The sequence below is a fragment of the Perissodus microlepis genome, chromosome 3 (genome assembly GCF_051167445.1).
Source record: "Perissodus microlepis isolate ML-2025 ecotype Zambia chromosome 3, ASM5116744v1, whole genome shotgun sequence".
Classification (NCBI taxonomy): domain Eukaryota; kingdom Metazoa; phylum Chordata; class Actinopteri; order Cichliformes; family Cichlidae; genus Perissodus; species Perissodus microlepis.
The window spans coordinates 36372707-36398182 of record NC_140463.1 but is presented as its reverse complement, the minus strand read 5'-3'; the positions used below and the strand labels follow the sequence as shown (position 1 = coordinate 36398182).

General features: G+C 39.3%; 1 protein-coding gene across 1 annotated transcript in view; it reads left to right on the top strand.

Annotated features, from left to right (window-relative positions):
• Positions 1-25476, top strand: part of LOC146391370 (phospholipid-transporting ATPase ABCA1) — a 195427-nt gene that overhangs the window by 46810 nt on the left and 123141 nt on the right. Inside the window, exons 12-16 of the mRNA XM_084924249.1 lie at positions 3769-3966; positions 6600-6805; positions 11386-11562; positions 20179-20401; positions 24824-25045. Coding sequence (XP_084780375.1) covers positions 3769-3966; positions 6600-6805; positions 11386-11562; positions 20179-20401; positions 24824-25045 — 1026 coding nt within the window. The remainder of the gene's footprint in view (positions 1-3768; positions 3967-6599; positions 6806-11385; positions 11563-20178; positions 20402-24823; positions 25046-25476) is intronic.

The following is a 25476-nucleotide window of genomic DNA, read 5'->3' as shown; positions in this document are numbered from 1 at the left end:
TAATCCAGCCGAACGGTTACAAAGGCATGGATTACTGTTTCAAATTGCTGTCGCGCAAGAAACTGCTTAATACAACCTACTTTGATCTTAAGTGGAGTGGATCATCTCCCCAAGATAGCTCCACATAAAAAGTCACCAGCAAACTTGGTGATGAGATTTACTGAAAATAAAACATTCAGAAAAATACAAAAAATGCAAAACGACCTCTTTCACTTTCTTTTTGCAGTACAGCTAAATGAAGAAAACAGTAAACATACATTAGTGTCTTTTATAATTACTGCAGTGTGTTTTTTTCGCTTTGAAAGATGAGCCTTACATCTGCTGCAGGTGAGAATGTACATGCTGTGTACATCATTTATTCACACCTTCTGTTAAATGTGGAGAGTGAGAGAGGAAAGTAATTATGGATAAGTGCAGGATAATTTTCATCCTAGCAGAAAGGATTATCTATAGAAGTAAAGGACACGGACTTCTCTCTCTTCCACCCTCTCCTCTCCTCCCTCTATTTTGCCTCTCGCCGTATTTCCTTGACACTGACATTACTCCAGTGTCACTCCAAATGAGCTTATAGGCAGCTGGAGGGAAGCAGACATTGGGAGCTCCATATAGCTAGGGTATTCATTACCCTAGCCCTAACCTTTACACAAATGGACCAGCAATCCTCCTTTGTCTTCATTTTCTCCCCACCCAGCCCTCTCCCTTTCTCTCCCTCTGTCCACCTCTTGTTCCGAAGCCGGTGGCTTCCGAGGTTTGTCATCTTCAGAGGTCATTCAAGGTCACGGACAAGCTTTAGTTTGATGGACCGATTGCCGTCGCCACCACAACTACATCTGAGTTGGGTGATTTAGGGTGTTAAGATGAATAAAAGGAAATACCGAGCACAAGACAGCTTAGACATAAGAGTATTTGGGAATACTTTTTGCCTTTACATAGTTATAATCTGCAGGATTACAGTTCTGGTTGCTTCAGTTACACCTGTAGGTACTGCTTGAATAAGTGCTGTTTGATAGTGCATGTAAACAGCAGCTCCTTTAACAGAGGCACAACAGAAAATCTTAAAGCCCATGCCTCTGAGCGAGGGCCACTTACTGTCACATTATGGATGTTACTCTTCCCGTACTCAATTATCTGCTTACAAATGTATTACAAGAGCATGCAGAGAACACAACGGCCACAAAGGGCAACTTTGACCTTCAGATGAAGGTCTTAGCTAACCTGGGTACTCATGTAAGATAAGATAAGATAAACCTTTATTAGTCCCACAGGTGGGAAATTTGCTTGGTCACGGCAGAAAGTGGGCAGTACAAAGTTGAGAGCAGCAAAAATTAAGAAAAAACAATAAAATATTCAGTAAAAGGATTAGATGTTACAATCCCTGATAAGGCATTGCTTTAAATGGAGAAAATCTTGAGGGATAATAATAATGGATTGCATTTATATAGCGCTTTTCGAGACCCTCAAAGCGCTTTGCAATTCCACTATTCATTCACTCTCACATTCACACACTGGTGGAGGCAGCTACAGTTGTAGCCACAGCTGCCCTGGGGCAGACTGACAGAAGCGAGGCTGCCATATCGCGCCATCGGCCCCTTTGGCCATCACCAGTAGGCGGTAGGTGATGTGTCTTGCCCAAGGACACAACGACCAAGACAGACAGAGCTGGGGATCGAAACGGCAACCTTCCGGTTACAAGACGAACTTCCCAACCTCCTGAACCACGGTCGCCCAAAACCTAACCATGGCTGTTGGGATGGCTGTTATGAGGAAAGGCAGCCCAGAAACTTTACCAGCGGCACACATCGTTGCGTGCTTTAACTTTCAGTCTTTTACTTGAGCTAATCTGCCATTTTTTTCCTTGGTTAGGTTTGGGAATTAGATTCTGAGCTACATTATCATATTAAAATTTGGGACACATCGTCAGTAGTGGACCTTGGATTCATCGGGTGTTTCAGCCATTATCACTAGACACCCTCATCCAAGGAGGCCCTGCCAGGGTTGATCAGGCCCCGGAGTGTGTCACTGGTTTATGTTAAATTGTTATAAAATAAAATAAAATTTAACATGATATACTGAAAACTGTGGACGCTAGCCTGCTAACAAACAAACAGACAGACAAACAAACATACAGAATCTGGATTAAGTTCTCTCCATGGACCCGATATTTCACCTTATCTTTACAGTTCAACTCTTCACTTCATCACATGACCAACAAGGTTAAAGGGCACATCTGTGTGGTTTAAAATGCCACTGAACATTAAGCACCGGACTACACGTTTAAGCGCATGCAGCAGTAGGCGGATGAAGAGATGAACTACTGAACCGGATAAAAAGTTACGGTCAATTTGCCAGCATAACTCTCTCTTACTGCACTTTCAGAACGGCTCCGATTTTTTTATTTCCTCAAAAGACAATTTTGATGAATCGTGTCCTTAACGTAGCGACCACGATGATAGATGTACTGATTTTTTTAAAAGGTCACACGCAGCGCAGAGATTACTTAATTTGACACTTTGTCCTTAGGTTAAGCAGAATATGATCAAAAGTGTTGACACTGAAATGCCACTGAGCACAGTGGGCAGAATATATCTGAATCTTTAACTCTGAATATCACACTGTAGAGGCCACTTTGTTCAACTGACGCGCAGCGCCCTTTGCTGACCAAAAGTCAGGCTCCGCATCGTCCACTTTGAAATGGTCACCACATTTAGCCGCAGCACGCGGGTCACATTTTAAAAAAACTATATAAAATGGGTGATTTCATTGTGGGTTTGAAGTGAATTTTCCCCGTTCTTCTTATCAGTGTTTTAATTTTACTTTGATGTAAAACTGTCATTACAGGAACGGTGTCAGTTTAATACTTGGGTGTCAATATCAGAGCAACTGGAAAGCGAAGGAACGCTGTGTGAGAGAGGGAGGGGAATGACTGTGGTGCTGTAACTTGAGGGCAAACACATGTAAACCAATAGATGGGAGTCAAATAGCCTTATTCTCAAAGGGTTATTGCATAAGAAGCTTAGAAATGGTTATTTCTCTAAACAAAACAAAATACATATTCATGTAACGTGCTGTATGTAAGTGGGCCATTACTGCTGCAGCAAGGTTCAGTTTTCCTCTGCTTCTCAGCGTATTATCTTTATGAATTGGGTGAGTGATTATGGAAATTGCGTCTTGATCTATGACCCGAGATGAATGTAAGTCACACACATGTTCCTTACCATGTTAGTGAAAGGGAATTGAAGGGGAGGACCTGCGCCTTTATCTCTTTCATGGTGCGTACGCGGCCTTGTTTGTGCATTTCCAGGGAGGAGATTTGATTTGCATTTGTTCTGTCTGTGGGTCCTAATACATCTGTACCATGCAAATGCATTTTTTTGTGCACGTACACACCCTGTGCTGTAAATGAGCACTTCATGGCCATAGAGGAGAATAGCTGATGTGCATCTTAGAGCCGCAAGTACAACACTGCCATCTATCTTAATGCTGTTAATTAATTCTGCAGAAAAATGAATGTCAGCTCCAGCAAAGAGTAAAGCTGCCCCTCCCCCCATCCTTTTTATCATCCCTTCTTTTTTTCTTTATTTCTCTTTTTTTTAAGGCTTTTGATTCTCATAAATATTTATTTGCATTCATACCACATTAATTTGAAGCCTCTAACAGGTGGCCATTGTAACCAACTCATTTAAATGTTAGTTATTCCCTCAATAACGCGGATGAGAAACCCTAAATCCTAGAATATAAATAAACCCGTCTTCTTGCTTTCAAAATCAGGCTCTGCTGGCGAATCCTGTGTTTGCTGGTACCCTCACGGCGCCTCTCAATGGCACAGGGTGGACACCTGAGCTGCTGGCCAACTTGCTGTACAACGGGCCTCCGGAAGATCGTCCACCCGGCATGCCACCCAGTGACTGGCGGAACGTCTACAACTCCACCTCGGAAATGCTGAAGCTTCTCTCCACTTTCTTGCGTGTATGTAATTTATCTGCTTGTGCTTTGTTGTAAATGCGAAACACCTCATAAATCCGGCTTCCACAGGGTTTTGCGACCTCTCCAGTGAAGTGAAAGATTTTCTAAGAGTGGGCTGTTCTTTGACATTTAAGTTTTTTTAAACATAATTCTCGCCCTTCCACCTCTATTCTTTCTTTACCTTTCCTTTAGTTATTTTTGTTTATCTGATATTACCCGTGTGATTTCTTTGGCTGGAGTTGCTTTATGACCTTTGAAGTAGTCAAGCAAAATTGCTTTTTAGTAAAATCAGTGAGAGCTTTCTTTTTGGGTGGGGGGGTTGAAAAAAACACAATCTAACTTTACCCACCCGTATCTTTAATTCAATGTGTTTTAGTGCATTAGTGGTCATTTTATTAGTGTGAGCCTGGTTTTTTGCATCTAAAACATAAGGTATGTGCTCGTGTTTAGCACAGTGACTTTTTGCTTTGTGAGCTCTTTTCTTGTGTATCCTTGCGCTGCTATTGTTCGAGCCAAAATCAAGACATCAGTTTTTTTGTTTTCTTCAAATCTTGCTCTCAAACTCAACTTTTGAGTCATTAGAAAACAGGCCTCTAGTGTTCATTAAACTTGAAGAACCTTGACTTAAAGAACTGTCAAATGCACAGCAAGATCTACCACAGCATCCCTTCCCTGGTAATCATATAGCAATATTGCTATGGGATAGTGAACCTGTAATGGCATCATCCAGTTGGAACACGCACAGAGTTAACATTCATCCTGTATATTGATTGTGCCACAGTTCAAAGCAAAACTGTTCTTTCTCCAAATTGCACGATCAAATATATGCACAAAGCCCAACCTCGCCCCACTCCCCCCCTCCCATATACACACACACAATATCAGTCCGAGCGCAGGTAAAATGACAGCTTAGGTCCCTCGGGATTAGCCGTACACGGACAATAAAATTCCACTGCAATCTATTTTCTGCCCTAATGGAAATTGCATTGCTCAGAATGGATAAGGAGCACTTATCAGACAGCCTGTACTGCAGCGATCGCTTGTCTGGATGCGTACATGTTTAGGGAAATGAGATATTTTTTAGGATTGGCATTGCAAAGACGCGCCGTAGCTAAAAGGTCATTAAGACAATGTAGTTTCATACATGGTGGATGCTTTATGTACACAACAAGGGAACTGAACAGAAAATACGAATGACTAACTTTATTTAAACCTGATTTCAGTCACTGGTCAACAAAACCAACTACAATCCTTTATTAGTGCAAATCGATAGCTTTAGCATACATGGGCAGGAGGAGGCTAACAAGTTTCCAATGTGCAGACACAGGATATTAGAGGAAAAATGTGTGTTCGCCAAATGAGTCATTTGTATCCTTGAAATGATTTCTTGGTGTGAGCCAATTACTTTCTAAAGATTAAAGCCCAACAATTTGTGCTCATTTTCAAATTGGCATGGCTCCTCTCTCTGGGTTGCCACCACCAGCATTAACACTAAAGACTCAGGCTGCATCTTTCTTAATTTTTTTTTTTTAAATAGAGGCAAATTAGAGCCTCAAATTGCATGTCATTTCTTTCATAAACCTGTTTAATCCAACAGTGCAGAGATTTATAAAACATTAAGACAGGAGAAACAAACCTATAAATAGCATAAAAGGTCATTATGAAAATTTTCACGGCAACAGCGCTGCCACGTCTTCGTAACTCTGGGGACAGAACTTAATCGCTGGCTTTAGATGAAACTCCTCTGGTGTTTACTGGGAATGTTGTGCCGCACTAATCTTATTTAAACATTAAGGGCACTTGAGGATGACACGACTGTATGAGCTGTTATAACTTGTGAAGTCTCATTAACATGGGCAGATAAAGTTGATTTGTAGCAGCACAAATAGCTGATTAAACATAGATTGGAAAGGCTCCAAAGGATGTTTGTAAATGCAGAAGAATCAGGTTCACCAAGTACATCTGTATGAAAAACATTGTGCCTACAAATAGGTTTGAATAAAGACGCTGTTAAAAAAATAAATTGTTTGCTCAAATGATATGTTGGGTAGCATGAGGCCGCTGTTACCAGGATTAGCTACAGCTTGTACAGCTTGTCCCTATATTTCATTTAGCGCTTGTCCAAACTTTGGGCCCGTGGAGCTCTTCGCTGCTCTAATATCCTCCAGTATGTGCTGAACAAATGGTGTTGTTTGTGATATTTCTTTCCTACCATAGTGGGATATACAATACAGATTCCTGAGGGGGGAGATGATAAAACTATTGCAGCACTGAGATGTGTGGACAGCTGTCAGGTGTGACTGCCTCCCAGGATGGCTAGCTCATTATCGTCTCGTGAAACGGGGACAAGGCTACCGAGCAAGGGAACGCTAGCAAGGGTGGATCTCATTTGCTTGTCTCTACTGAAACTCAAAACATTTCCCACCCCCTGGCATCTCCAGATAATTTGGAACTGCACTCTGTGTTGTTTAGCTGAATGATACTTTCTTTTCTAAATATCCATCTGCCTTTCTCCCAGTGAGCTCCTGCCTGCCTTTTGTGGCTGCTGAAAGACTGCAAAAACAGAATGGTTTACTGTAAATATAATAGGATGTTAGAAAAGTAAGACATTTGTGTGGGTCTGTGTTTGCTGACAGTGTTTGGATCTGGACAAGTTTGAGGCGGCCTCCACTGAAGGCCAACTGGTGAATAGAGCGCTGGATCTTTTGACAAACGGTACGTTCTGGGCCGGGATTGTCTTTGAAAACCTCCAGCTGAACTCCAGCCTCCCACCTCCTTATGTCAAGTACAAAATTCGCATGGATGTTGATGAAGTAGAAAGTACCAGGACAGTAAGGAGAAGGTATGTAACACTGTTATAAAAACCCGTTCTTTTTGCTGAATACCAAAATGACTTTAACCTAATTTTATATTTTTTGTGCCATTTCTTCTGTCCCACATTTGTGTGTGTGTGTGTGTGTGTATGTATGTATGTATGTATGTATGTGTGTATATATATATATATATATATATATATATATATATATATATATATATATATATATATATTAGGGGTGCAACGATACACAAAATTCACAGTTCGGTTCGGTTCGGTTCGGTTCGATACTTTGATGTCACGGTTTGATATATTTTCGATACAAAAAATGTTCATGCCTTTTTAATTTGTCATTTATTAAAATTATAAATACATATTTTAACTCAAAAGTACAGTTTTTAAATTTAATGTTGCTGAAACAACAAAATAATAAATCTATCTGATCAAGAAATCACTCATCTTTGGAAAAGAGAGTTTATTACAGAGAAATGGCTCTTTCCAAAATAAAAGCTATACTATACGCTTCTTCTGGGCTATATTCTCAGCAGCATATTAAACATATCAGGTCCCCATAAGGAGAAGCATGTGCTAACGGCTGTCTAAATGACTCGGGTAAAGTTTGTAGCATGCGTGCTTGTCGTTTTTGTCTGCTTCCACTTGTCTTTGCACTAGGATGATGTCGGAGTAAATGTGCAGTCATATTCGTTGTGTTCCCACTAGTGCTGTCAGCGTTAATCTCGTTAAAATGACATTAACGGCATAACGCGCAAATCTCCGTTAACGAGTTACCACGGATCGCCCCGTGAGTGGGGCTGGACGTCGTCAACACATTAACAAGCTAACTGCGCTAACGCACTAGTTCCCACCAATTGAGCATTGCGTGGCACATCCGACATACTGTTTTACTTTTGTCCATGACGTGTTTACCTTCAGGGTCATACTTCACATGAAAACCAAGATAGTTCCAAACGCCAGATCTGAATGAGGGTGGGGGAGGTTCACTTTCGGGTAGTGTTGAGGCAGTAGCCATGTTGCAACGAGCTTAGCTTCTGTCTTGCTAGCTTGCGCTGCGCTCAGTGGATCTGCGCTCGACAGTGCAGCCTAGGCGGAGTAGTCGAACGCAGATCCACTGAGCGCTCAACACAGACAGCATCGTCAGAAGAAAAGTTGATAAAATAAATAAAAATTTTTATGTTGTTCGATACATATGCGTACCGAACCGAAAGCACTGTATCAAACGGTTCAAACGGTTCGATACGAGTATTGTTGCACCCCTAATATATATATATATATATATATATATATATATATATATATATATATATATATATATATATACAGAGGTGGAAAGAGTACTAAAATATTTTACTCAAGTAAAAGTACTATTACTTTGCTGAAATTTTACTCAAGTACAAGTAAAATTACCTGTCTAAAAATGTACTCAAGTAAAAGTAAAAAGTAGCTCATTTAAAATGTACTCAGAGTAAAAGTTACATAGTTACTTTTCTGTCAGCAGGAGGACAGCCGCTTCTGAGTAGTGCAAAAAAAGACAGTGGGATATAAATCTCAAAGTAGTTCTTTTTTAGTGAAAAGAAAAACTTTACAAATTAAAGTGCAGTGGCAGTTAAACTGCAAGTCTATACATGAAAATGGATAATGGTCACCAAACCAATCAATCAAACTGTCAGGTATCACAGTGTTTTCAATACAAAATCATTCTTTCACATGAGAATGTGTTCTAAACTGTCAAATAAGAGAACAAGTACTGAACTGAACGGCAGCTGCTTTAAAAATGTTTTTTAATTTTTTAAACTTGGCCCTGCCCTACTGTACCTCTAGATTAAAGTTCCTTTGTATCCATCCTAGAGTGTTACTCTCTGAACGTCCTGTTAATTTTGAGGAGCAGTTGATTTTCAAAGTTAGTAGAGTTCATCCTTGCTCACTTTGCAGTGAACAGTAGTCCAGCACAGCTAAAGAGACGCTCAAAGGCAGCTGAGGCAGGCAGGCCAGTGTTAAGTTTGAGAGAAAGTTTTTTGACGTCCCTAATAAGACATCAATGCATTACATAGCTACCGCTGGTAAATTATACCAATATACCTCATGTTTTGTTTTATTGGACAGTAACAGGCTAGTTAACGGGAGGTTGCAAGTGCTAATTAACAAGTAACAGAAGTCAGTTGTCTTTGACTAATCTAAGGTAAGTGAGCGCTCTGTTATTCTTTTTCCTGCAGTGTGAACATATGTGGGTTAAGTAAGAAAGTAGCCGCTTCTGTCTTTAATTTAACTATTTTTTAAAATAAATTATTATTATTAACAAACAGGAAAAACGTAGGTAAACACATTTTCTTTTGGCAATTTACCAACCCAGTAAAAAAAAAAGTAAGTTGCGTGGACAACAACGTGCCCGATTACAGCAAGTTGCTAGTACCAACCAACGTTATCTGTGTTCTTCACAGATGTCTTAACTTAATGTGATTAATTTGAACACAGCCTTTTTGCTACCATAACGGTACGAGTTGTATTTAACTTACCTCTACATGCTTGCGCAGGTTTGATGTGGAATTTTTAAAAGCTGCTAACTCGGTCTCTCTGGGCAAACACAGCTTACACTGCATAATAAAGCTGTTGCCTTTCTTGCACTTGAAGCCGAAATGGTCCCTTAAATACAGCCAGGGGTTCACATCCGTTTCTTCGAGTTCAGGGTCAGCAGAATTCGACGGGGCTTCTTTTTTCACTAGATCCGTAACACCGACGTCAGACTCCATCTTTAACGTGACCTTAGCGCCAATTTGTTCTACTACCCATCATTCCCTGCAGTATTTCCAAAGCGCAATGTTTTATTTTTATTTTTAATTTACTCAGTAACGGGTGTGATTGAAAACGTAGCGAACTACAATACTTTTTACAAAATATACTTAAGTAAAAGTAAAATTACAGACTTGAAAAATGACTTTAAAAAGTACAAATACACAAAAAAACTACTCAATTACAGTAACGCAAGTAAATATAATTCGTTACTTTCCACCTCTGTATATATATATATATATATATATATATATATATATATATATATATATATATGTATATATATATATATATATATATATATATGTATGGGTAAATATTACGCTATAAAGCCAGAAGTTCAACAAAGCCAGGCTTTCTTTGCACTGGCTGGCTCAACAGAACTTTAAATCCCAGTAGGAGATAACGATTGTCATGAGAGCAGTTATCAAGCCAAGCTCACACATTAAGTGGCGTTTTACATGTAAAACTTTTTTTCTGTGCAAAATGATCCCTATGAGTGTCACCTACTTCAATCACAGACGTCATCAGATGATGATGATAAAATGGGGATAAAAATCTATAAACAACATGAAAAATGGAACAGTAAAATGCAACACTGTTGCAAATAAGATGAGATATTAATGCTCCAGAAAGTCATTAATCTCAGGATGTAGCGCACAGAGCAATAAAATAAACAGTTTAATTGCAGTTAATGCTGAGTGCTGCTCTTCTTGCTGCTGTTTATTTCTAATGCGATGGCTGCAGAGTTGAGCTCTGAAACTTTAAACTTTATACATTTAATCATTAGATGTTACTGTCCTATAGCCTAATAAAGGACAGTAAAGGATAGAAATAGTTTGGTCAGCAGATCAAGGAAAAACAAATTTTATTGCCTGAGTTGCTACTCGGTGAGTTTTCTGTGCTTTAGTAGCTGCAATTCCAGTAGATCAAAACAGACTAATTTTTAGCAGCTTGATACTCTCCATCCTGCATCTATACATCTATACCAAATGAATGCATTTAAATGTGTCAATGCACAGTTTGCACTGCTGTAAATTCACAGCTGGGCTTCATTTATAATGTAAGGTACAGCTTGAGAATTTGCACATAAAACAAAAATTAAGCTGTCAATGAAAGAAGAAACTGATTTTTAACCAAAACTCTGAACATAACCTGCTCACTCCTACCCAGGTTATATGTTTAGCACAGGTTACCATAGTGATTTAGTGCAACAAGAGCCACTTTTATGACACAGAAAACTGACTTTAAGCTTCACCAAGTGTCACCATTAATGATCCTTTTTAAAGAACCTGCCTTAATTTTCTCCCCATTTCAAATCTGAATGCTAATCAAGCTTTCGTTTAAAGCTATAAGGCTGTGATAGGCAATCTCCAGCAGACGTTATGACCCATCGTAGCACAGATGTAACTGACCAAATTAATTATCATCCAGGTCTATTTAGTGTTTTAGTACATTACAATGAGCATACACAATACCGGGGCTCCGAACCATGTAAATGGAACCAGACCATAATTAGTGTTATTAATTACACCTTGTTTTCTCTGAAATTACAAAGCTTATGTAAAAGTGGCTGGTATATCTTCTCCTTAGACTCATATTTGTCAGGGGTAAGTCTAGATATATAAAAAAAAAAGTGGATCCTTGTCCTGTCAAGCAATTAGGTCTTTATAAATAAAGTTCCTGTTGCTCTATATAACCTCTAAAATAACTTATAATCTCAGGTAGTATTTCTGACCATTCTGGTTGTAGTTTACTTGCCCTTTGCTAAGACACATCATGGTCTGTCTTCTTTTAATAAGGTCATGGTCTCCCGGAGCCAGAGACAACCCCTATAACGACCTGAGCTATATATGGGGAGGCTTCGCCTACCTGCAGGATATGATTGACCATGGCATTATACGGGCGCACACCTCAAAAACCCAACCACTGGGAGTTTTTGCCCAGCAAATGCCGTATCCTTGCTATGTGGATGACGCGTAAGTACAAAAGCATTGTTTTTTCTTTTCTGTCAGCCTTGTAAATAGAGGAAGAGGGAAGAGAAATACAGCAACACAATGACTTTCCACTCTCTGCCACCACACAGTTAAGTCATGTTCTCCTCAGTCTCTAAGCCTAGACCTATCAGATTCCCCCTTGGAAAGCTGTTTAGTTCTATTTGTGTAACTTGCCATTTATTTATTTTATGTGTTTCCCTTCTGCTGTCACAGATCACAGACGTAGGCTCTAAGACGGGGAGCACCCTTAATTGTGTCATTGTTAAAAGTAAATAGTGAAACTCTGAAATCTAAGAGTAAATGTAGTCATGAATTGATTTTCTGCAAGAGGGAGGAAACGAGTGAAACTTAGCGAGTGGAAAAGAGAGAGGCCAAACTATTGATTTTAGTCAAACCACAGGAAATTCCTGAATAGTTGGTGGATGCTGAATTATTTAAGCAACCACTTTGAATGCCTTCCTTTTTTGTACTTCCTTTTCAACAAAGTGAGCGTAGAGCAGCGCACGTGCAACACAGCTCCATTGCATGCAAGGATTGATAGCAGCCCTCTGTGTTCTTGATGTATTTATTGCTATCGCTGGCTTCTATCGTGTTTGATCATCCACCTGGGGACACAAACGACGTGGTATCACACTCAATCTTCTACGCCCATAATTTCCTCCGAGTCCAGGAAAAAAAAATCTCCTATTCGCAAAACATTATAATCCCCATTAATAAAGGAAAAACCCAGCAATGCCATCAAGAAAAAAGATAATTACCAGTGAGATTTAAGACCAACAACACAATACCCACACTTTCAGTACACGCAAAGTTATTCTCGACCCATGGGCAAATGCATTTCCAGAAATTAGGAATCTAATTTTAAAGTATTATGTGGTTTGGGTAGCACAAGATTTTCAGTAAATCAACCTTCTGAGGGTTACAGGGAACATGAAAATGATGACTTCATATGTGGGCTGCAAATCTCTACAAGGCTGCTGTTGAACAGTTTTGACGAATATTGCCCTGCGTGATGTGTTTGTCTCGGAGAAATGAGAAACAAAGCAAAACAGAGACATTTTGCTGATAGGTGATTTAGTGTAAACTACTAAACCCAGTGGAAATGTTCATTTAAAAGGTGTATTGTCATTTTAAGTTATCCATACTAAAGCATCACAGCATTAAGATTCATGGTTAACGCAACCTTTAGAAATGCATCTGTGTAGTGTAGTGGTAAGACTCCACACCTTTGAATCACAAGTTCGATTCCCACCCTGTATCCAGTAAGGGTCCTGGCCAGATCCGCATGCTAAAACCAAGCCCTGGAATGGTGCGTCTTTGTCTGGAGCTCTACATGTTGTCATAATTGTTCTGCAACACATTGCATGAAAAAAAGACATTATGTTGCAGAATTTAAAAGCTAGTATGTGCCTGTACAAGGCTTTTGTTAATAGGGGGTCATTTTGGCCACAGGAGCTTAGTTATACGTTATGTACGTTAAAATCCCATGATGACAGTGCGTTTCATTTATAGCCAAACTTGAGCCTGACTTTACTTCAATTGCTTTTCCACTTTAAACATCTTAAAAGTAGCATTATTTAATGAGGTTATCTTGCTAAACAAAGTGTTTGTTTTTGTAATAATAATCCAAAATACTGTGAAATAATCTTCTTTCAGTGGACAGAATTTTCCATGGACCTCCATACAGCCCTAACACGATTAGCATAGAGTATGTTTGTTATCACTGGAACTATGGCAAGCCCAGGCAAAAGAAGGAACCACAAGACATCCCATTCCCAATCACTTTTTGCAATTCCTATATTCCATACACTGTTCAACCCCTGGAATACAGCTTTGTTAGCACTAACCCTCCTAAACCGGTGCAGTGACCATTATTGATTAGTCGCTCAACACCACCCTCAAACAAGAGGACAACTACACACTGGATTTCATGTCATGAACTCGCATCATGAACAATAACAGTGAGGATCCAGCAGAACTGCAGTACCATTTATAACACTGTAAATAAAACATTAGCGTCAGCACCTACAGTCCCATGAGTCCTTGCACTATTGGCCCTCCCCTTAGACTCCAACAGTACTTTTTTGCCCTTTGGAGCAGCTTATACTCTAAAGCTGTTCAAACTTTATAATTATCAAGCCATGTAATGTGTTTCAGAGCTCCCATTGGCACAAACATAAAGTGGGTGGGACTAGAGGACACAATGAGCATGTTCGGATGCAGTTAATGGCTTCCATCTTTGATATACAGCATTCTTTTACGATACAGAACCCGACTTTTCACTGAAAACGACTCCGAGAACCACCAAGAACACAAAACCTGCAGATGGAAAATGACTCTACTTGTTTTTATCACTATAGTAACAACAGCTAGCAGATTTTATTTTTTTGCTGTTAATCCACGAAATCAGAGCCATAATTTCCCTCTGGTCAGCTTTTTGTTGTGATCTTAAATTAGACAGTCATGGTGCAGCTTACTGGTACACATTGGCCTCTTTGCTTCAGCGGACATCTTCCTTAAAAACAAAGGATTAATAATTACAGATGATAAAAAGGAGCCGTAAACCACAGCAGTACCCCCTCATTCACTCCACCATTTACTCTTTCCTCTGCAGAGACATTTGGGCATTTCTATGAATTATTAACACTGGAAAACTGCTTTTTCTGTTATAAATAATAGAGAGTGAAATCACACAAAGGCAGATGCGCTTAGACACGGAGAGGCATGATGGGGAGGAACTTTGCTGGTAATTGTTTTCATCGTGAACTGTGTGTTACCAGGCAGAAAGAAGGAAAGGACACTGCGCATTTAGATGGCTATTAGTTCTTATTTCTGATTTTAAAATGTTATTTAAAAAGAACATAGTCTTTGGATGAATCATGTCCTGTTCAGAAAGTAGTGCTCTCCACCTAGAAGGCATAAGATGCGTTGTATAAATGCATGGCATAAAAAACACAGTTTTAAAGTGTGATATGTTTTAGTGTTTAGTTTTTTATTCTTCACATTGGTGGTGATTTATTTTGTTAGTTTAGTCGCACATTTAAGTTTGAGTATATGATATTAATACAACAGGAAATGTTATGACAACAGCCCAGGAAGCCAATGACATCATTAGTTTCTGTCAGACCGTATCGTCACTTTTTTATTATCTTTGTAGGTCTGCTTTTAATCTCACGTAAACAATATTTCTACTCCGCTGATAAACTTCAGCTAAGAAGCCAGTATTATCTGCGCTGACCCCCAACCCTCATCATCAGACCTGCCTCGGAAATAATTTCCTTTTCGTGTCCCTCATTTCCTCCTCGTAGCTTTTGGCAGCGGCGCGCTCAACGAGCAATCTGGACTCCTTCAGCCACAGCTGACCCTGTTGGCATTTTGAAATTGAGATAACTAAACTGCATTAGCTCCCACTGTCTTCATATTCACACTGTGTACAGGACTGCAATGACAGTGCAGGATAAAGCCTGACCCCTGCGGGCTCTGATAGCACATAAACAGACCCTTTATCAGCGGCCTCTGAGCCATTGCAGGCTCTTGAATCAGAGGCATGCCTTGTTTGGATCCTAAGGCTGTGGTCCCCATCAGTAGGTCTTTCACATTCACATGGGTTTGATGTTAGATAATAGTGGCCGGCACTGAACATGCCAAATACGCAAGGATGTGTTGGGGAATACGCTTTTGTCCATCTTCAGTGGCTAATTAACCCGACGTGTGCACCGTTACTACTGAGAGGGCCTGAAAAAGCCGAGCATAATTAGAACATCTGACGCTTGTAACAAGCAAAAATCTGCAATTGATGTTTTGTTTCATGTTTATAGTGTTTCTGTGCTGTGCAACGACAAGCTGTATTAATGATATCAGAAAATATTCCCAGCATGACTCCCTGTACACTGAAAGAGCCTTTTGTCACCGCGGCTGAAAAGAAGCTTTTAATGCTGGATAGTGTAATTCCAGCTTCCCAAAAATCATTTCTCCCTGTTTACAGGGGATGGGGAACAGAAGGTGCATGTATTGATTTGGTGTCTAATACAAAATACAAAAAAATACATCTGACAGCAGGATACTGGGGAACTTTAATTTTTTGTTGCAAAAACTCTGTGCAGTGTGCAGAAATTGACATACTGGTTAAAACTATACTCCAGTTCCAGATGACAGTTTTTCTTAATGGTTTAGATATATGGTTGGCCCAGCATCAAACTCAAGCCCAGAGAAGGATGCTGCTTCAGCTGATCAATCTACTGTTCATTGAAGCCTCATTAGAAATGGTCTGAGTGGAAAAATTGCTGTGAAAAAGCAATTCTTAAGAAATGGAAACTGCCAAAATTATACAGCAAGTCTTATAGAGCAGCGGCCCCCGGGCCACGGACCGGTACCGGTCTGTGAGTCGTTTGGTACCGGGCCGCGAGAGTTGAGGCTCGGGTGTGAAATTTATGGTTTTCAGGGTTTTTATTGGTCTTTGTCATTATTTTTTTTATTGTTTTTATCGTTAACTCGGTTTCCCTCGGTCTTTTCCCTTGTGTTATGACTAAATCTTCTCTTTTTTGATACCGGTACTGGTGTTATTTTGTTGTATTTATCCGCGACACCTTAAAGGCCGGTCCATGAAAATATTGTCAGACGTAAATCGGTCCGTGGCGCAAAAATGGTTGGGGAGCGCTGTTATAGACGGATGAATCTAAATGTGAAATTTTTGGTGCAAACTATCATCAGTATGTACAGAGGAGGTACAATAACAGTGAGAGTGTGAGGGCGTATGGTGGAGGCTCTCCCACAGTTTGGGGCTCCATTCCAACCAGCGATGTTAAAAATCTTGTCAAAATTGATGTTATTATGAAAGAAGGAAAGGTCTGACGTATGGTGACCAATAAATCCTAAAAAGCATCAGATGATTCCCAACAGACACCAAAAGAAAACACAGTGGGACACCATCAGTCATGGATTGGCCTCCCCAGAGCCCGGACCTCAACTTTATTGAAGCAGAGTAGGATCAAAGCCAAGATCTAAAGAAGCGTTTTAAATGTCCTTAAAGAACTTAAAGAAATTAGATGCTACTAACAGAATTTAGGCCATGTCGAAGAATTAAGGCGGTCACACCGAATATTGACTTTTAGGCTTATTAGAATTGTACAAACTCCTTTGCCTCATATACTGTATTTGTTTCAATAAATCCCTGCACCCATTCCTATTTTCCTAGAAAAATATAAAAAATGCGGGGTAGCTCAAGACTGCTCTTTAATTAAAAAAAGACGTATTTTTACTCTATGCACTGTGTAAAACACCACTCCTTGCTGTTCTTTATTTTCTTGTATTAAAAGCATTCATCCAAACAAATCAGCACTTAGGGAAATCAAATTGCAGCTTTCAAACGTTTGTTGACAGTGTTTTAGAAAAATCACCGGGAGTAGAAGAAGCAATTAGTTTGAACCACCCCCAAAAGCATTTTATTTCATTCCTGAGTGGGAATGCTGCAAATCATGTATTCCCACAAATATACAGGCATTTGAAAGTGTGCAAACTCCTCTTCAGTGTGTTTAGTAAATTTGCAAAATTATTAAAATCAGAAGCTAAAATGTATATTTTAAATTTTTAAAAAGGCACACAGCTTTGGATATAACATCCTGTGGTTCACACTCAATCATCCCACTGCCACAAACTTCCAGGAGCTCTCTGTAGAAATGTCTGATGAAATTGTTGCAAAGGATAGGTCAGGGAAAGAATATAAACCCATTTTTATGTCTTGTAGTGTTCCCAGGAGCACAGTGGCTTCAGTAATTGTGAACTGAAAGAAGTTTGAAACCATCCAGACTCCACCTTGGGTTAGCTATTTGGCCAAAGTGAGTAAGCAAGCAAGAAGGGCCTTGGTCAAGAGGCCAGTGGTCTCTCTAATAGTGCTTCACAAGTCCTCTGCAGAGATGGGAGACCTGCCAGAATTATGACCATCTCAGCAGCACTCCATCAGACCTCTATGGCAGTAGTAGCTAGTTGGAAAGCACTTTTAAGACAAGGACATACGATGACCCACTTTGAGTGTGCCAACAGTGAAATCTGTCTGAGAACATGAGCAAAAAGATTCTTTGGTGAGATTACATGAGTGCTGACCTCTTGGAAAGTCATCACCTGGCTGCTTCCATCCCTCCACTGAACCATTATGGTGGTGTTTCGTGTGTGATTACAACTAAACACAGACCGACACATAAAGAACATCTGCTCTGGCATGCAGGCTGAGACTGGGACGATGGTTCAGAGCACACATTAGTTAGTGCACATTATAAGGAAGCAAAGCCGCAGACTAATATAATATGGATAAGTAAAATCTAAAACTATAAAATATAAAAAAGAATCAGTAGCACTTTAAAATAATGTCACACTATTAAGCATTATTAAGGTATTAGGAAGTGCTTAATTCATCATTTATTTAGCATTACGCCTACTTAGTATGCCATTTAAAAATTATATTATTATATTATTATGACTTTGATTATGATTAGGATAGTATTAAATGGCATACTAAGGAGGAGTAATGCTAAATAAATGATGATCTTAGAAATACATTTTTACTTAGTCTGAACTCTGTGAACATGATCCACCTTAAATTTTATTTATTTGATATATTGATTTTTATTTGTTACAAGTCTTAGTTTCTTCTTTTCTTTTTTCTTTTAAATATTTTATATTTAGTATTATGAAATCAGCACATCACCATCAGTTGTTATCATCTTTAATACTTTAGTCTTTCTCTAAAAGAAGACGGATTTTAAAATTGCATGTTTTGTAAGTCTAATACATAAATTGGTAATGCAATTCTGCTTTTCTGTGTCTGATCTTGCTGTTAAAAATGAAAAACAGCATGCATTTACATTCTCTTTGTGTCAGAACATAGATAGGTATTTTTTAAAATTGTGTTACCTTAAAAGTAATCCATATGTAGAAATATAAACCCGTTTTCTTCAATGAATTTCTCAGTTGAATGAATTTAACAATATATCTTTTTTGAAACTGAGACAAGAACCTATTTTTATTTTTTTATTTTATTTTTTTTTTTACTATAGTTCTCTATTCTCCCGGGAGGCTGTGCTCTGCTATCTCTCGATTTACTGAGAAATCAGTCTTCTAGCTTTCCTAAATTTAGGTCAGCCTGCCAATGTAATGGGAGCCCCGTAACACAGACCTGCCTGGAGTTCTATTACTTAAGCAAGTTTGATCGATCCGCAAATGTATAATTCAAAAGCATCTGGTGGCAAGGTTGTCAGAGTCAGACACAGTGTGCATGACTGATTTCTCTGCCTCCGGTGTGAGAAGTCACAGAAGGAGTTAACTCATGCAGACTGTCAGCTGTTACAGAGATGTTAGGGTAGAACGGGGAGCAGATAATGCCTGAATTAGTATTCACCTTGATGCACTCGCTACTTGAGGCTGCTTACCTCCCTAGAAAAGGTGCTAATGTATCAATTTGCTCAGTGTATTGATTCTGTGATCTCCTCAAGTGGAATTTTTGGGGTTCAAAGAAGAGATTTTATTTATGTAATCTTATATAGGATTTTGGATTTAGTTGCTCTGGTGTCTGAGCCTCTTGAAACTCTGTGTCAACCAATCCTTTCCTGCAGCGTTCCAGACCTCGTTTGAAAAGTGATCCATCCCGCGAGGGCAAGCGAGCAGCCACAAAAAGCAAGCGTGTCTCTCTCTCTCTGTCGTTCAGGCTCTCGTGTAGCAGAGCTTCCTTCACGGTTTAAACGCTTATTTTTATTAAGTGTCCAGAACTTTTACACAAGTTTGTGAAATGTCATCATAGAAAAAAAGGGAAATAAACACAGGTTTAAGAAAACAATTAGCAGTTGTTTGAAAATTGAAAGCACGACAGAAATAACATATTCAAAATCACCTCTTCAACAGCACTTATGCAGAGCTAACTAGCAATTAAGTGAAGTACTTGTTTGAGGTAAGTGTTCGAACTTGGCAAGTCTTAAAAATAACTTGTCAGGACTCGCAGGAGATATTTATTCTAAAGCAGCTCCGTGCTCTCAAACACAGCACGTTCACTTTGTGCTTCATCCGTTCATCTGTGCTCAGCGCTGCTTTGCTTGCATTACATCCTCAATATTTATGGAATGCAAACACAAGCGGTGTGTAGAGTTTATACTTTGTCAGAATGTATTTGATATCTCTCCTTCACTGTCTAATAAAGCAAAGGAAGCACTTTGTTATATTGGCAGTGGGGAAGATATTGACATGGCATTTTGGTGGCATTATAGAGCCGGTTTAATATCCCCTTATTGTGTTGTAACAGCATCAAATCATACATCATCTCTGGCATGAGGTGAAGCACTAAATTCCCAATTGAGCTGATGCACCAAGTTTATAAAAGGTTAGCTCAGCGTAAAAATGAAAACACCTCAAAGGTATTGAGCCAGGGTGTAACAGAAGTTAAAATTTGAAAAAATGTAGGTGGAGAATAAATAAAACAAAATGTATATGGTGTAAAAAAGCATCTGGACATCGTTTCGTGCATGGAGAATGAGTAATTGTGAAGAGTGTCCATTGTGCAGTCCTCTTGTAGCGTAGTAGGTCTGATGTTCTTTGCTCGTTCTCTCCTGTACCCAGCTTCATTCAGAGTATTGGAAGCATTCTCCCCATGTTCCTGATACTGGCCTTCATGTACACCGTGTGCATGACCATCAAGGGTTTGGTGCTGGAGAAGGAACTCCGGCTCAAGGAAGTACTGCGCGCTGTTGGTGTGCAAAACGGCGCTCTTTGGTTTTCAGTGCTCACGGAGAACATCGTTCTGCTAGCCATTCCCTGTGCGCTCATAAGTGTCATGGTTAAGGTCAGTAGAAAGGAGTCGCTCGGTGAAAAGCAGCCAAACACAAAGCATACGATGTAAAATACATTAAAACACTATAAATTCACAGTGCTGCTACGTCAGACCAAGAAAAAATACACATCCAGTAAACACAAGTTGTTCGGGTCACAGCATTGTTTATGCTTTGTGTTTTGCTAAGCCCGCCGTTGTTAATCAGAACGAATTGCCGTGCACAGAATCAAATCACGACGGATGATTCTTGGATGATTAGGCCTCTCCTGCTAATGAAATCAGCACGCAACACAATCCTGCAAGATGTATTTAAAATTCAAGATGTAATCGCGGCCTGCTTTTAATCTGAGTAGCCAAGAAAATGGATATTTACTCTTTTTTGCCACTTGGATGTTGAACGCTAATTTTACATGACATTTAATTTTAACTGTAAGGGGAGGGTGAGGGTAGTACCTGACACATACTTGATGCACCAGTGTGGACCTCAGCATTCTTTGCAGCCCTGTATCTGGACAGCTAAGACAAATTAGAATAAGTAATACTAAAAGCTGGCCTAAACAAAACTGCATTCCTCGGATAGAATTTGAAAGAACAGCAGAGATAGCGCCGCTTTATATAGTTTAATTATTTAACAGTATTTACATTTGCTGTATCTGATATTCTGCCAGCCATCTAATACATTTGTAATGTACACTGGGTCAATAAAATGAAAACAACAGTACAATCAAGTAGTGCACCTCTGCACTGCAGAGCTCCTGGTGTATAATGAATTGTAAGTTTAATCATCAGGTAAGTGTAACATCACGTCATAAACAAAAGAAGATGCTATTATTCCCAAAGAGGGTAAAGAAGCAATAGGCATGCACGATTATGTCTTTCTTTGTTAGCAAATATCTAAATATGAGAAATGAAAATAGTTGTTTGACTCCACATCTATTGATCTCGTGTAGGTTGGCTGGTTGCTTATCAGTGTGAGCCATCCACAGCTTGAAAAAATCAATTAAGAAATAACAAGAAATCAGTGTTATCATAAAAAAGGAGGCCGTTCACGCCTTTGATGGCACACAATGGCAGCAGCGCCGTTGTTGGTCTCCTTTAGATAGAGCGTGTTCTTCAACAGCCCCTTGTTTTGTAGGCGTAGTTAATGAAATAAAAAAGGATGGTTCTTTAAGATTGGCCTAATCAATTTTTGCAGTTTAATTGGAAAATGTGGCTGGTAAATAAAAAGTGATATTTGAACAGCTGGGTGAAATGTAATTTCCCATCAGCCTAATGTGTTTGCAAGCCATCAACAATTTGTAAACATTAATAACAATAAATTGAGTTAGTCGAGTGCCTTGGAGGAGCAACTGCACGCGGGATGTGTATTCAGATCACGGGCCCATTCTAAATGATAATTTCACAGCCATTTTCAGCACATTAATAATAATAGCAAATCAAATGGTAATTATCATAAGGCTGTATCTGGATTAGGTGTGACAACAACCGGTTTTGTCATCTGCACCTGAGTCCTCTGTCATTTTACACTTGTTTTCTCTTTCATTACGGAGGAAGTAATGCGTTTTCCGTTTGGCATCCAGATGGATGTATTTACACACTTGGCTCTTATCTGAAATCAGCTGAATCAAGTTGTTTATTTGATGAGATTTTGGGCTACTAAAACTAACACCGATCAGTGCGAATCAATACGCATTTACTCTCCCGAGCAGTGTATTGTTCTTGTTCCCATAACACGAAATCACCTTGCAAAATGTTTTGGTGTGTTTGCGCTCGGTCATTAAAACTGGATTAATTTGTTGTGCAAAAGAGCTGAAAAAAAGAGAGCAAACGACAACGTCAGAGACCACCTTCACAGTCGGAAAGGCCACTGATATCTGATTAATAACTCGGGCACACACAACAAAATAAATAAAAAGTAAAACTACTTGTTAAAGTGCGAGTGGTGAAACACGACTTAAATGTTTTAAAAGTACTTTTATTTCATTCTCCGTTATGTAGTTCCCTTGTTGATTAGCAATCTAAATACAAAACCTGTGTTAAAAACATACAGAGCTTTTATATGATAAACTAGCAATTAACATGAAAAACATCCAAACGTATACATTACTGCTACAAAAAAGGATTTTATTACATTAAATATAACTTCAAAATTTTCTCAATGAAAATTGTAAATGCAGCATTTTTACTTACATCTCGCAATGTTCAATTTTTCACTTTAACGTGTTTTTTTTTCAGGTTCTGGAGTAAAAAATGTAACAAATGTATTTCATCTACAAAAATAAGTACTTAGTGTGAAAAGGACTGCCTTTAGCTGTTGTTTTAGCCCCTTTCAGCTCATTGTTTTGGTTTTATTCCCCTGCAGTTTGCTTTGCAGTCTTGCTGCTTTCATGCAAGACTGCAGGCAGCTGCATTCAGCAAAAAGAAGAATAAAACCCTGTATTCTTAAATTCTAGTTTTTGAATGTTGGTTTTACATTCATTGTTCAATTTTTAATTACCCAGTGTTGACTAAAAAGTTAGCTGTATAGACTTAAAAGTTGAGATTGTCCACAGACTGCATATAATAAGGAACGTAGCCGCCCCACAGTCACCCACTGGTTTATTGACTGTATTTCTGAAGCCTCTTTTTAAAGATTTTGACCATCGCCATCTTGGTTTTTTTGACACGCAAGCAGTCCTGTGTTGCCAAAACATCCAATCGCAAAGCATACCCTGCTTTGTCCTTTGTTTTACCCTAAATATCACCATCATTTATAAGACTATATATAAGACTTTAAACTTATTTCAAAAACATCGAGAGTTCTCAGTAAGGTCATAAATGAGCTGTATAGGATTTTCTCATAGACCTAGATAATTTATAGCATACAGTTTGTAGTATTGTCAGTGTCGTTGTTTCCACTGCCCCCCAGCTGGATAAGCGATGCTAATTAAACTCAGAAAGAAAAAAAAATCCACCCAACAAGCCAAAAAAGCCATCTAGTTTCCCTTCTTCATCTAGTTGAGTCATGTCTGGCAAAAGGCCACGTGTGACCTCTTCACTGGAAAAGGGAAATGACAAGAGCTTGTAATGGAAATCTTCAATGGACTGTTATTACACGCAGTATGAGGAGCAGTACATTCAATCCAAGCTTCAAAGAATAAATGGGTGAACGCTTGCATGACATTTTTGTCTGCGACCCTCGCGTGACCCCGCCCTTCCACACATCTCACAACTTATCACTTTCCAGCGCTGACCTTTCTATATCAGCCACTTCTTAGAATTTGACTTGCGCAGTGACTAGATTGACTTTTTCTTATTTAGAAATTTTTTTTTTTTACACTTTAAGGACATTTTTCTTGCACACAATGAGCAAAACATAAAAATAGTTGCCTGATTAGTGTATAATATGAAAGGAAAATTGATTATTCAAAGAATTAATGCTATTACGTAGAAGTCACAAAGTATGCAGATTTAAGAAAATGAAAAAAGTGCGATATTATCACCAGTTACTGTGCAGATTTAACACCAGATTTAAGTATCTGGGCTGGGCTGGCTTCTCTCCACCTTTCAGGTTCCTCCGTTCGCTGGGAAGCTCCCTCCCCTTATACATGACTTTAGCCTGGATCTACTCTGTCGCCATGATCATTAAGGGTATCGTCGCAGAGAAAGAAGCCAGGCTTAAGGAGACAATGAGGATCATGGGCTTGAGAAACGACATCTATTGGCTGAGCTGGGCAGTTTCCAGTGTGCTGCTGCTGGCTGTCAGCTCTCTCCTCCTTACCCTTATACTCAAGGTGATTCCACAATGATTAAACAATGATTCACTGAGGAGGACCCACAACTACTTTTAGAGAGTTTTTTTTTTTTTTTTTTGCTTATCACGAACTCCTGAAGGTTCATGATAAATTGTTAATCAGGAGTGAAACCTAAGCACTAAAAGAAGATAATTTTACTGTGATGCTAACACAAGTTCATTTAGGCCGTCTAAATGTAGAAGCTCTATAATGAACAATCGTACAACTCCCTCAAACGGCGTCCTCTGTAAAGATGTGAATCGTAATTGCATTCGTTACAATAGCACCATTATCCCAAGAGTTCAAGTGGCTCTTTGAATTAAATTTTGACAAAGAAATCAGCATCACTGCTTACTGAGGGAGTCTGGTTAATTTGCGAGGAGCTCTCTAAAATTAGACAAGGGTCCTCCTTCAAAGTGGCAGAGTGAAAGAGTGACATGTTTAGGGATTTTTTTAGATTATGTTATACAATATACAGTCAGCTGAAAAAATATGCCAGAGGATCGTCAAACAGCTTTCACTCTGAATCCTCCTGCTTGCTTGATTCTGCAATGATAACCTCCCGGATTCTCCACAAACCTGTTTGTTATTGGATATCAAATTACATGTTTACTTTCCTCTGTTATTTCCCCCCCACTCCCACTCAATTCTTTTCACACAGTACGGCAAAATCCTGCAATACAGCGACCCCTCTGTGATCTTTGTCTTCCTCCTGGTGTTCTGCGTGGCCACCATCTCTCAGTGCTTCTTCATTAGCGTCTTCTTCTCTAAGGCCAACTTAGCAGCGGCGTGCGGTGGCCTCATCTACTTTGTCCTCTACCTGCCGCACATCCTCTGCTACGCCTGGAGGGACGTGATGGGTTTCGGGGCCAAGGTTGCTGTGGTAAGACCGTCTTTAGCTGACACAGTTTTTAATATCTCCCCCTGCTGTTATCATACATGAGGACTGACTGTACTCTGAGTTATATTCCCAGGTTGTGTTTTCTCGCCACTATAATCACACCGTGTCAGTCAGAGTTGCTTGTTTTTAAAAGAAATCTCGTTCTTATGCCTTTTAAATCCAAAAAGAAATAACTTTGACCTCACTGGTGCAGCTTGTTATGAAAGGAAGTTTTTTTCGTCTCCCGATAATAAGGTGCGAGCTTCAAGATGAATTAAAGGGTCCAGTGACATTAAAATTACTACAAATTGTATTTATTGTCCGTAATGTAACAGTGAATTGTTTGCTGTTTGTTGAGGCTGACATATTTTGCGCAATACTGAAGATTTCTTCATAAAACAAACAAAAAAAACGGGCATGCTCAAGTGACAGAA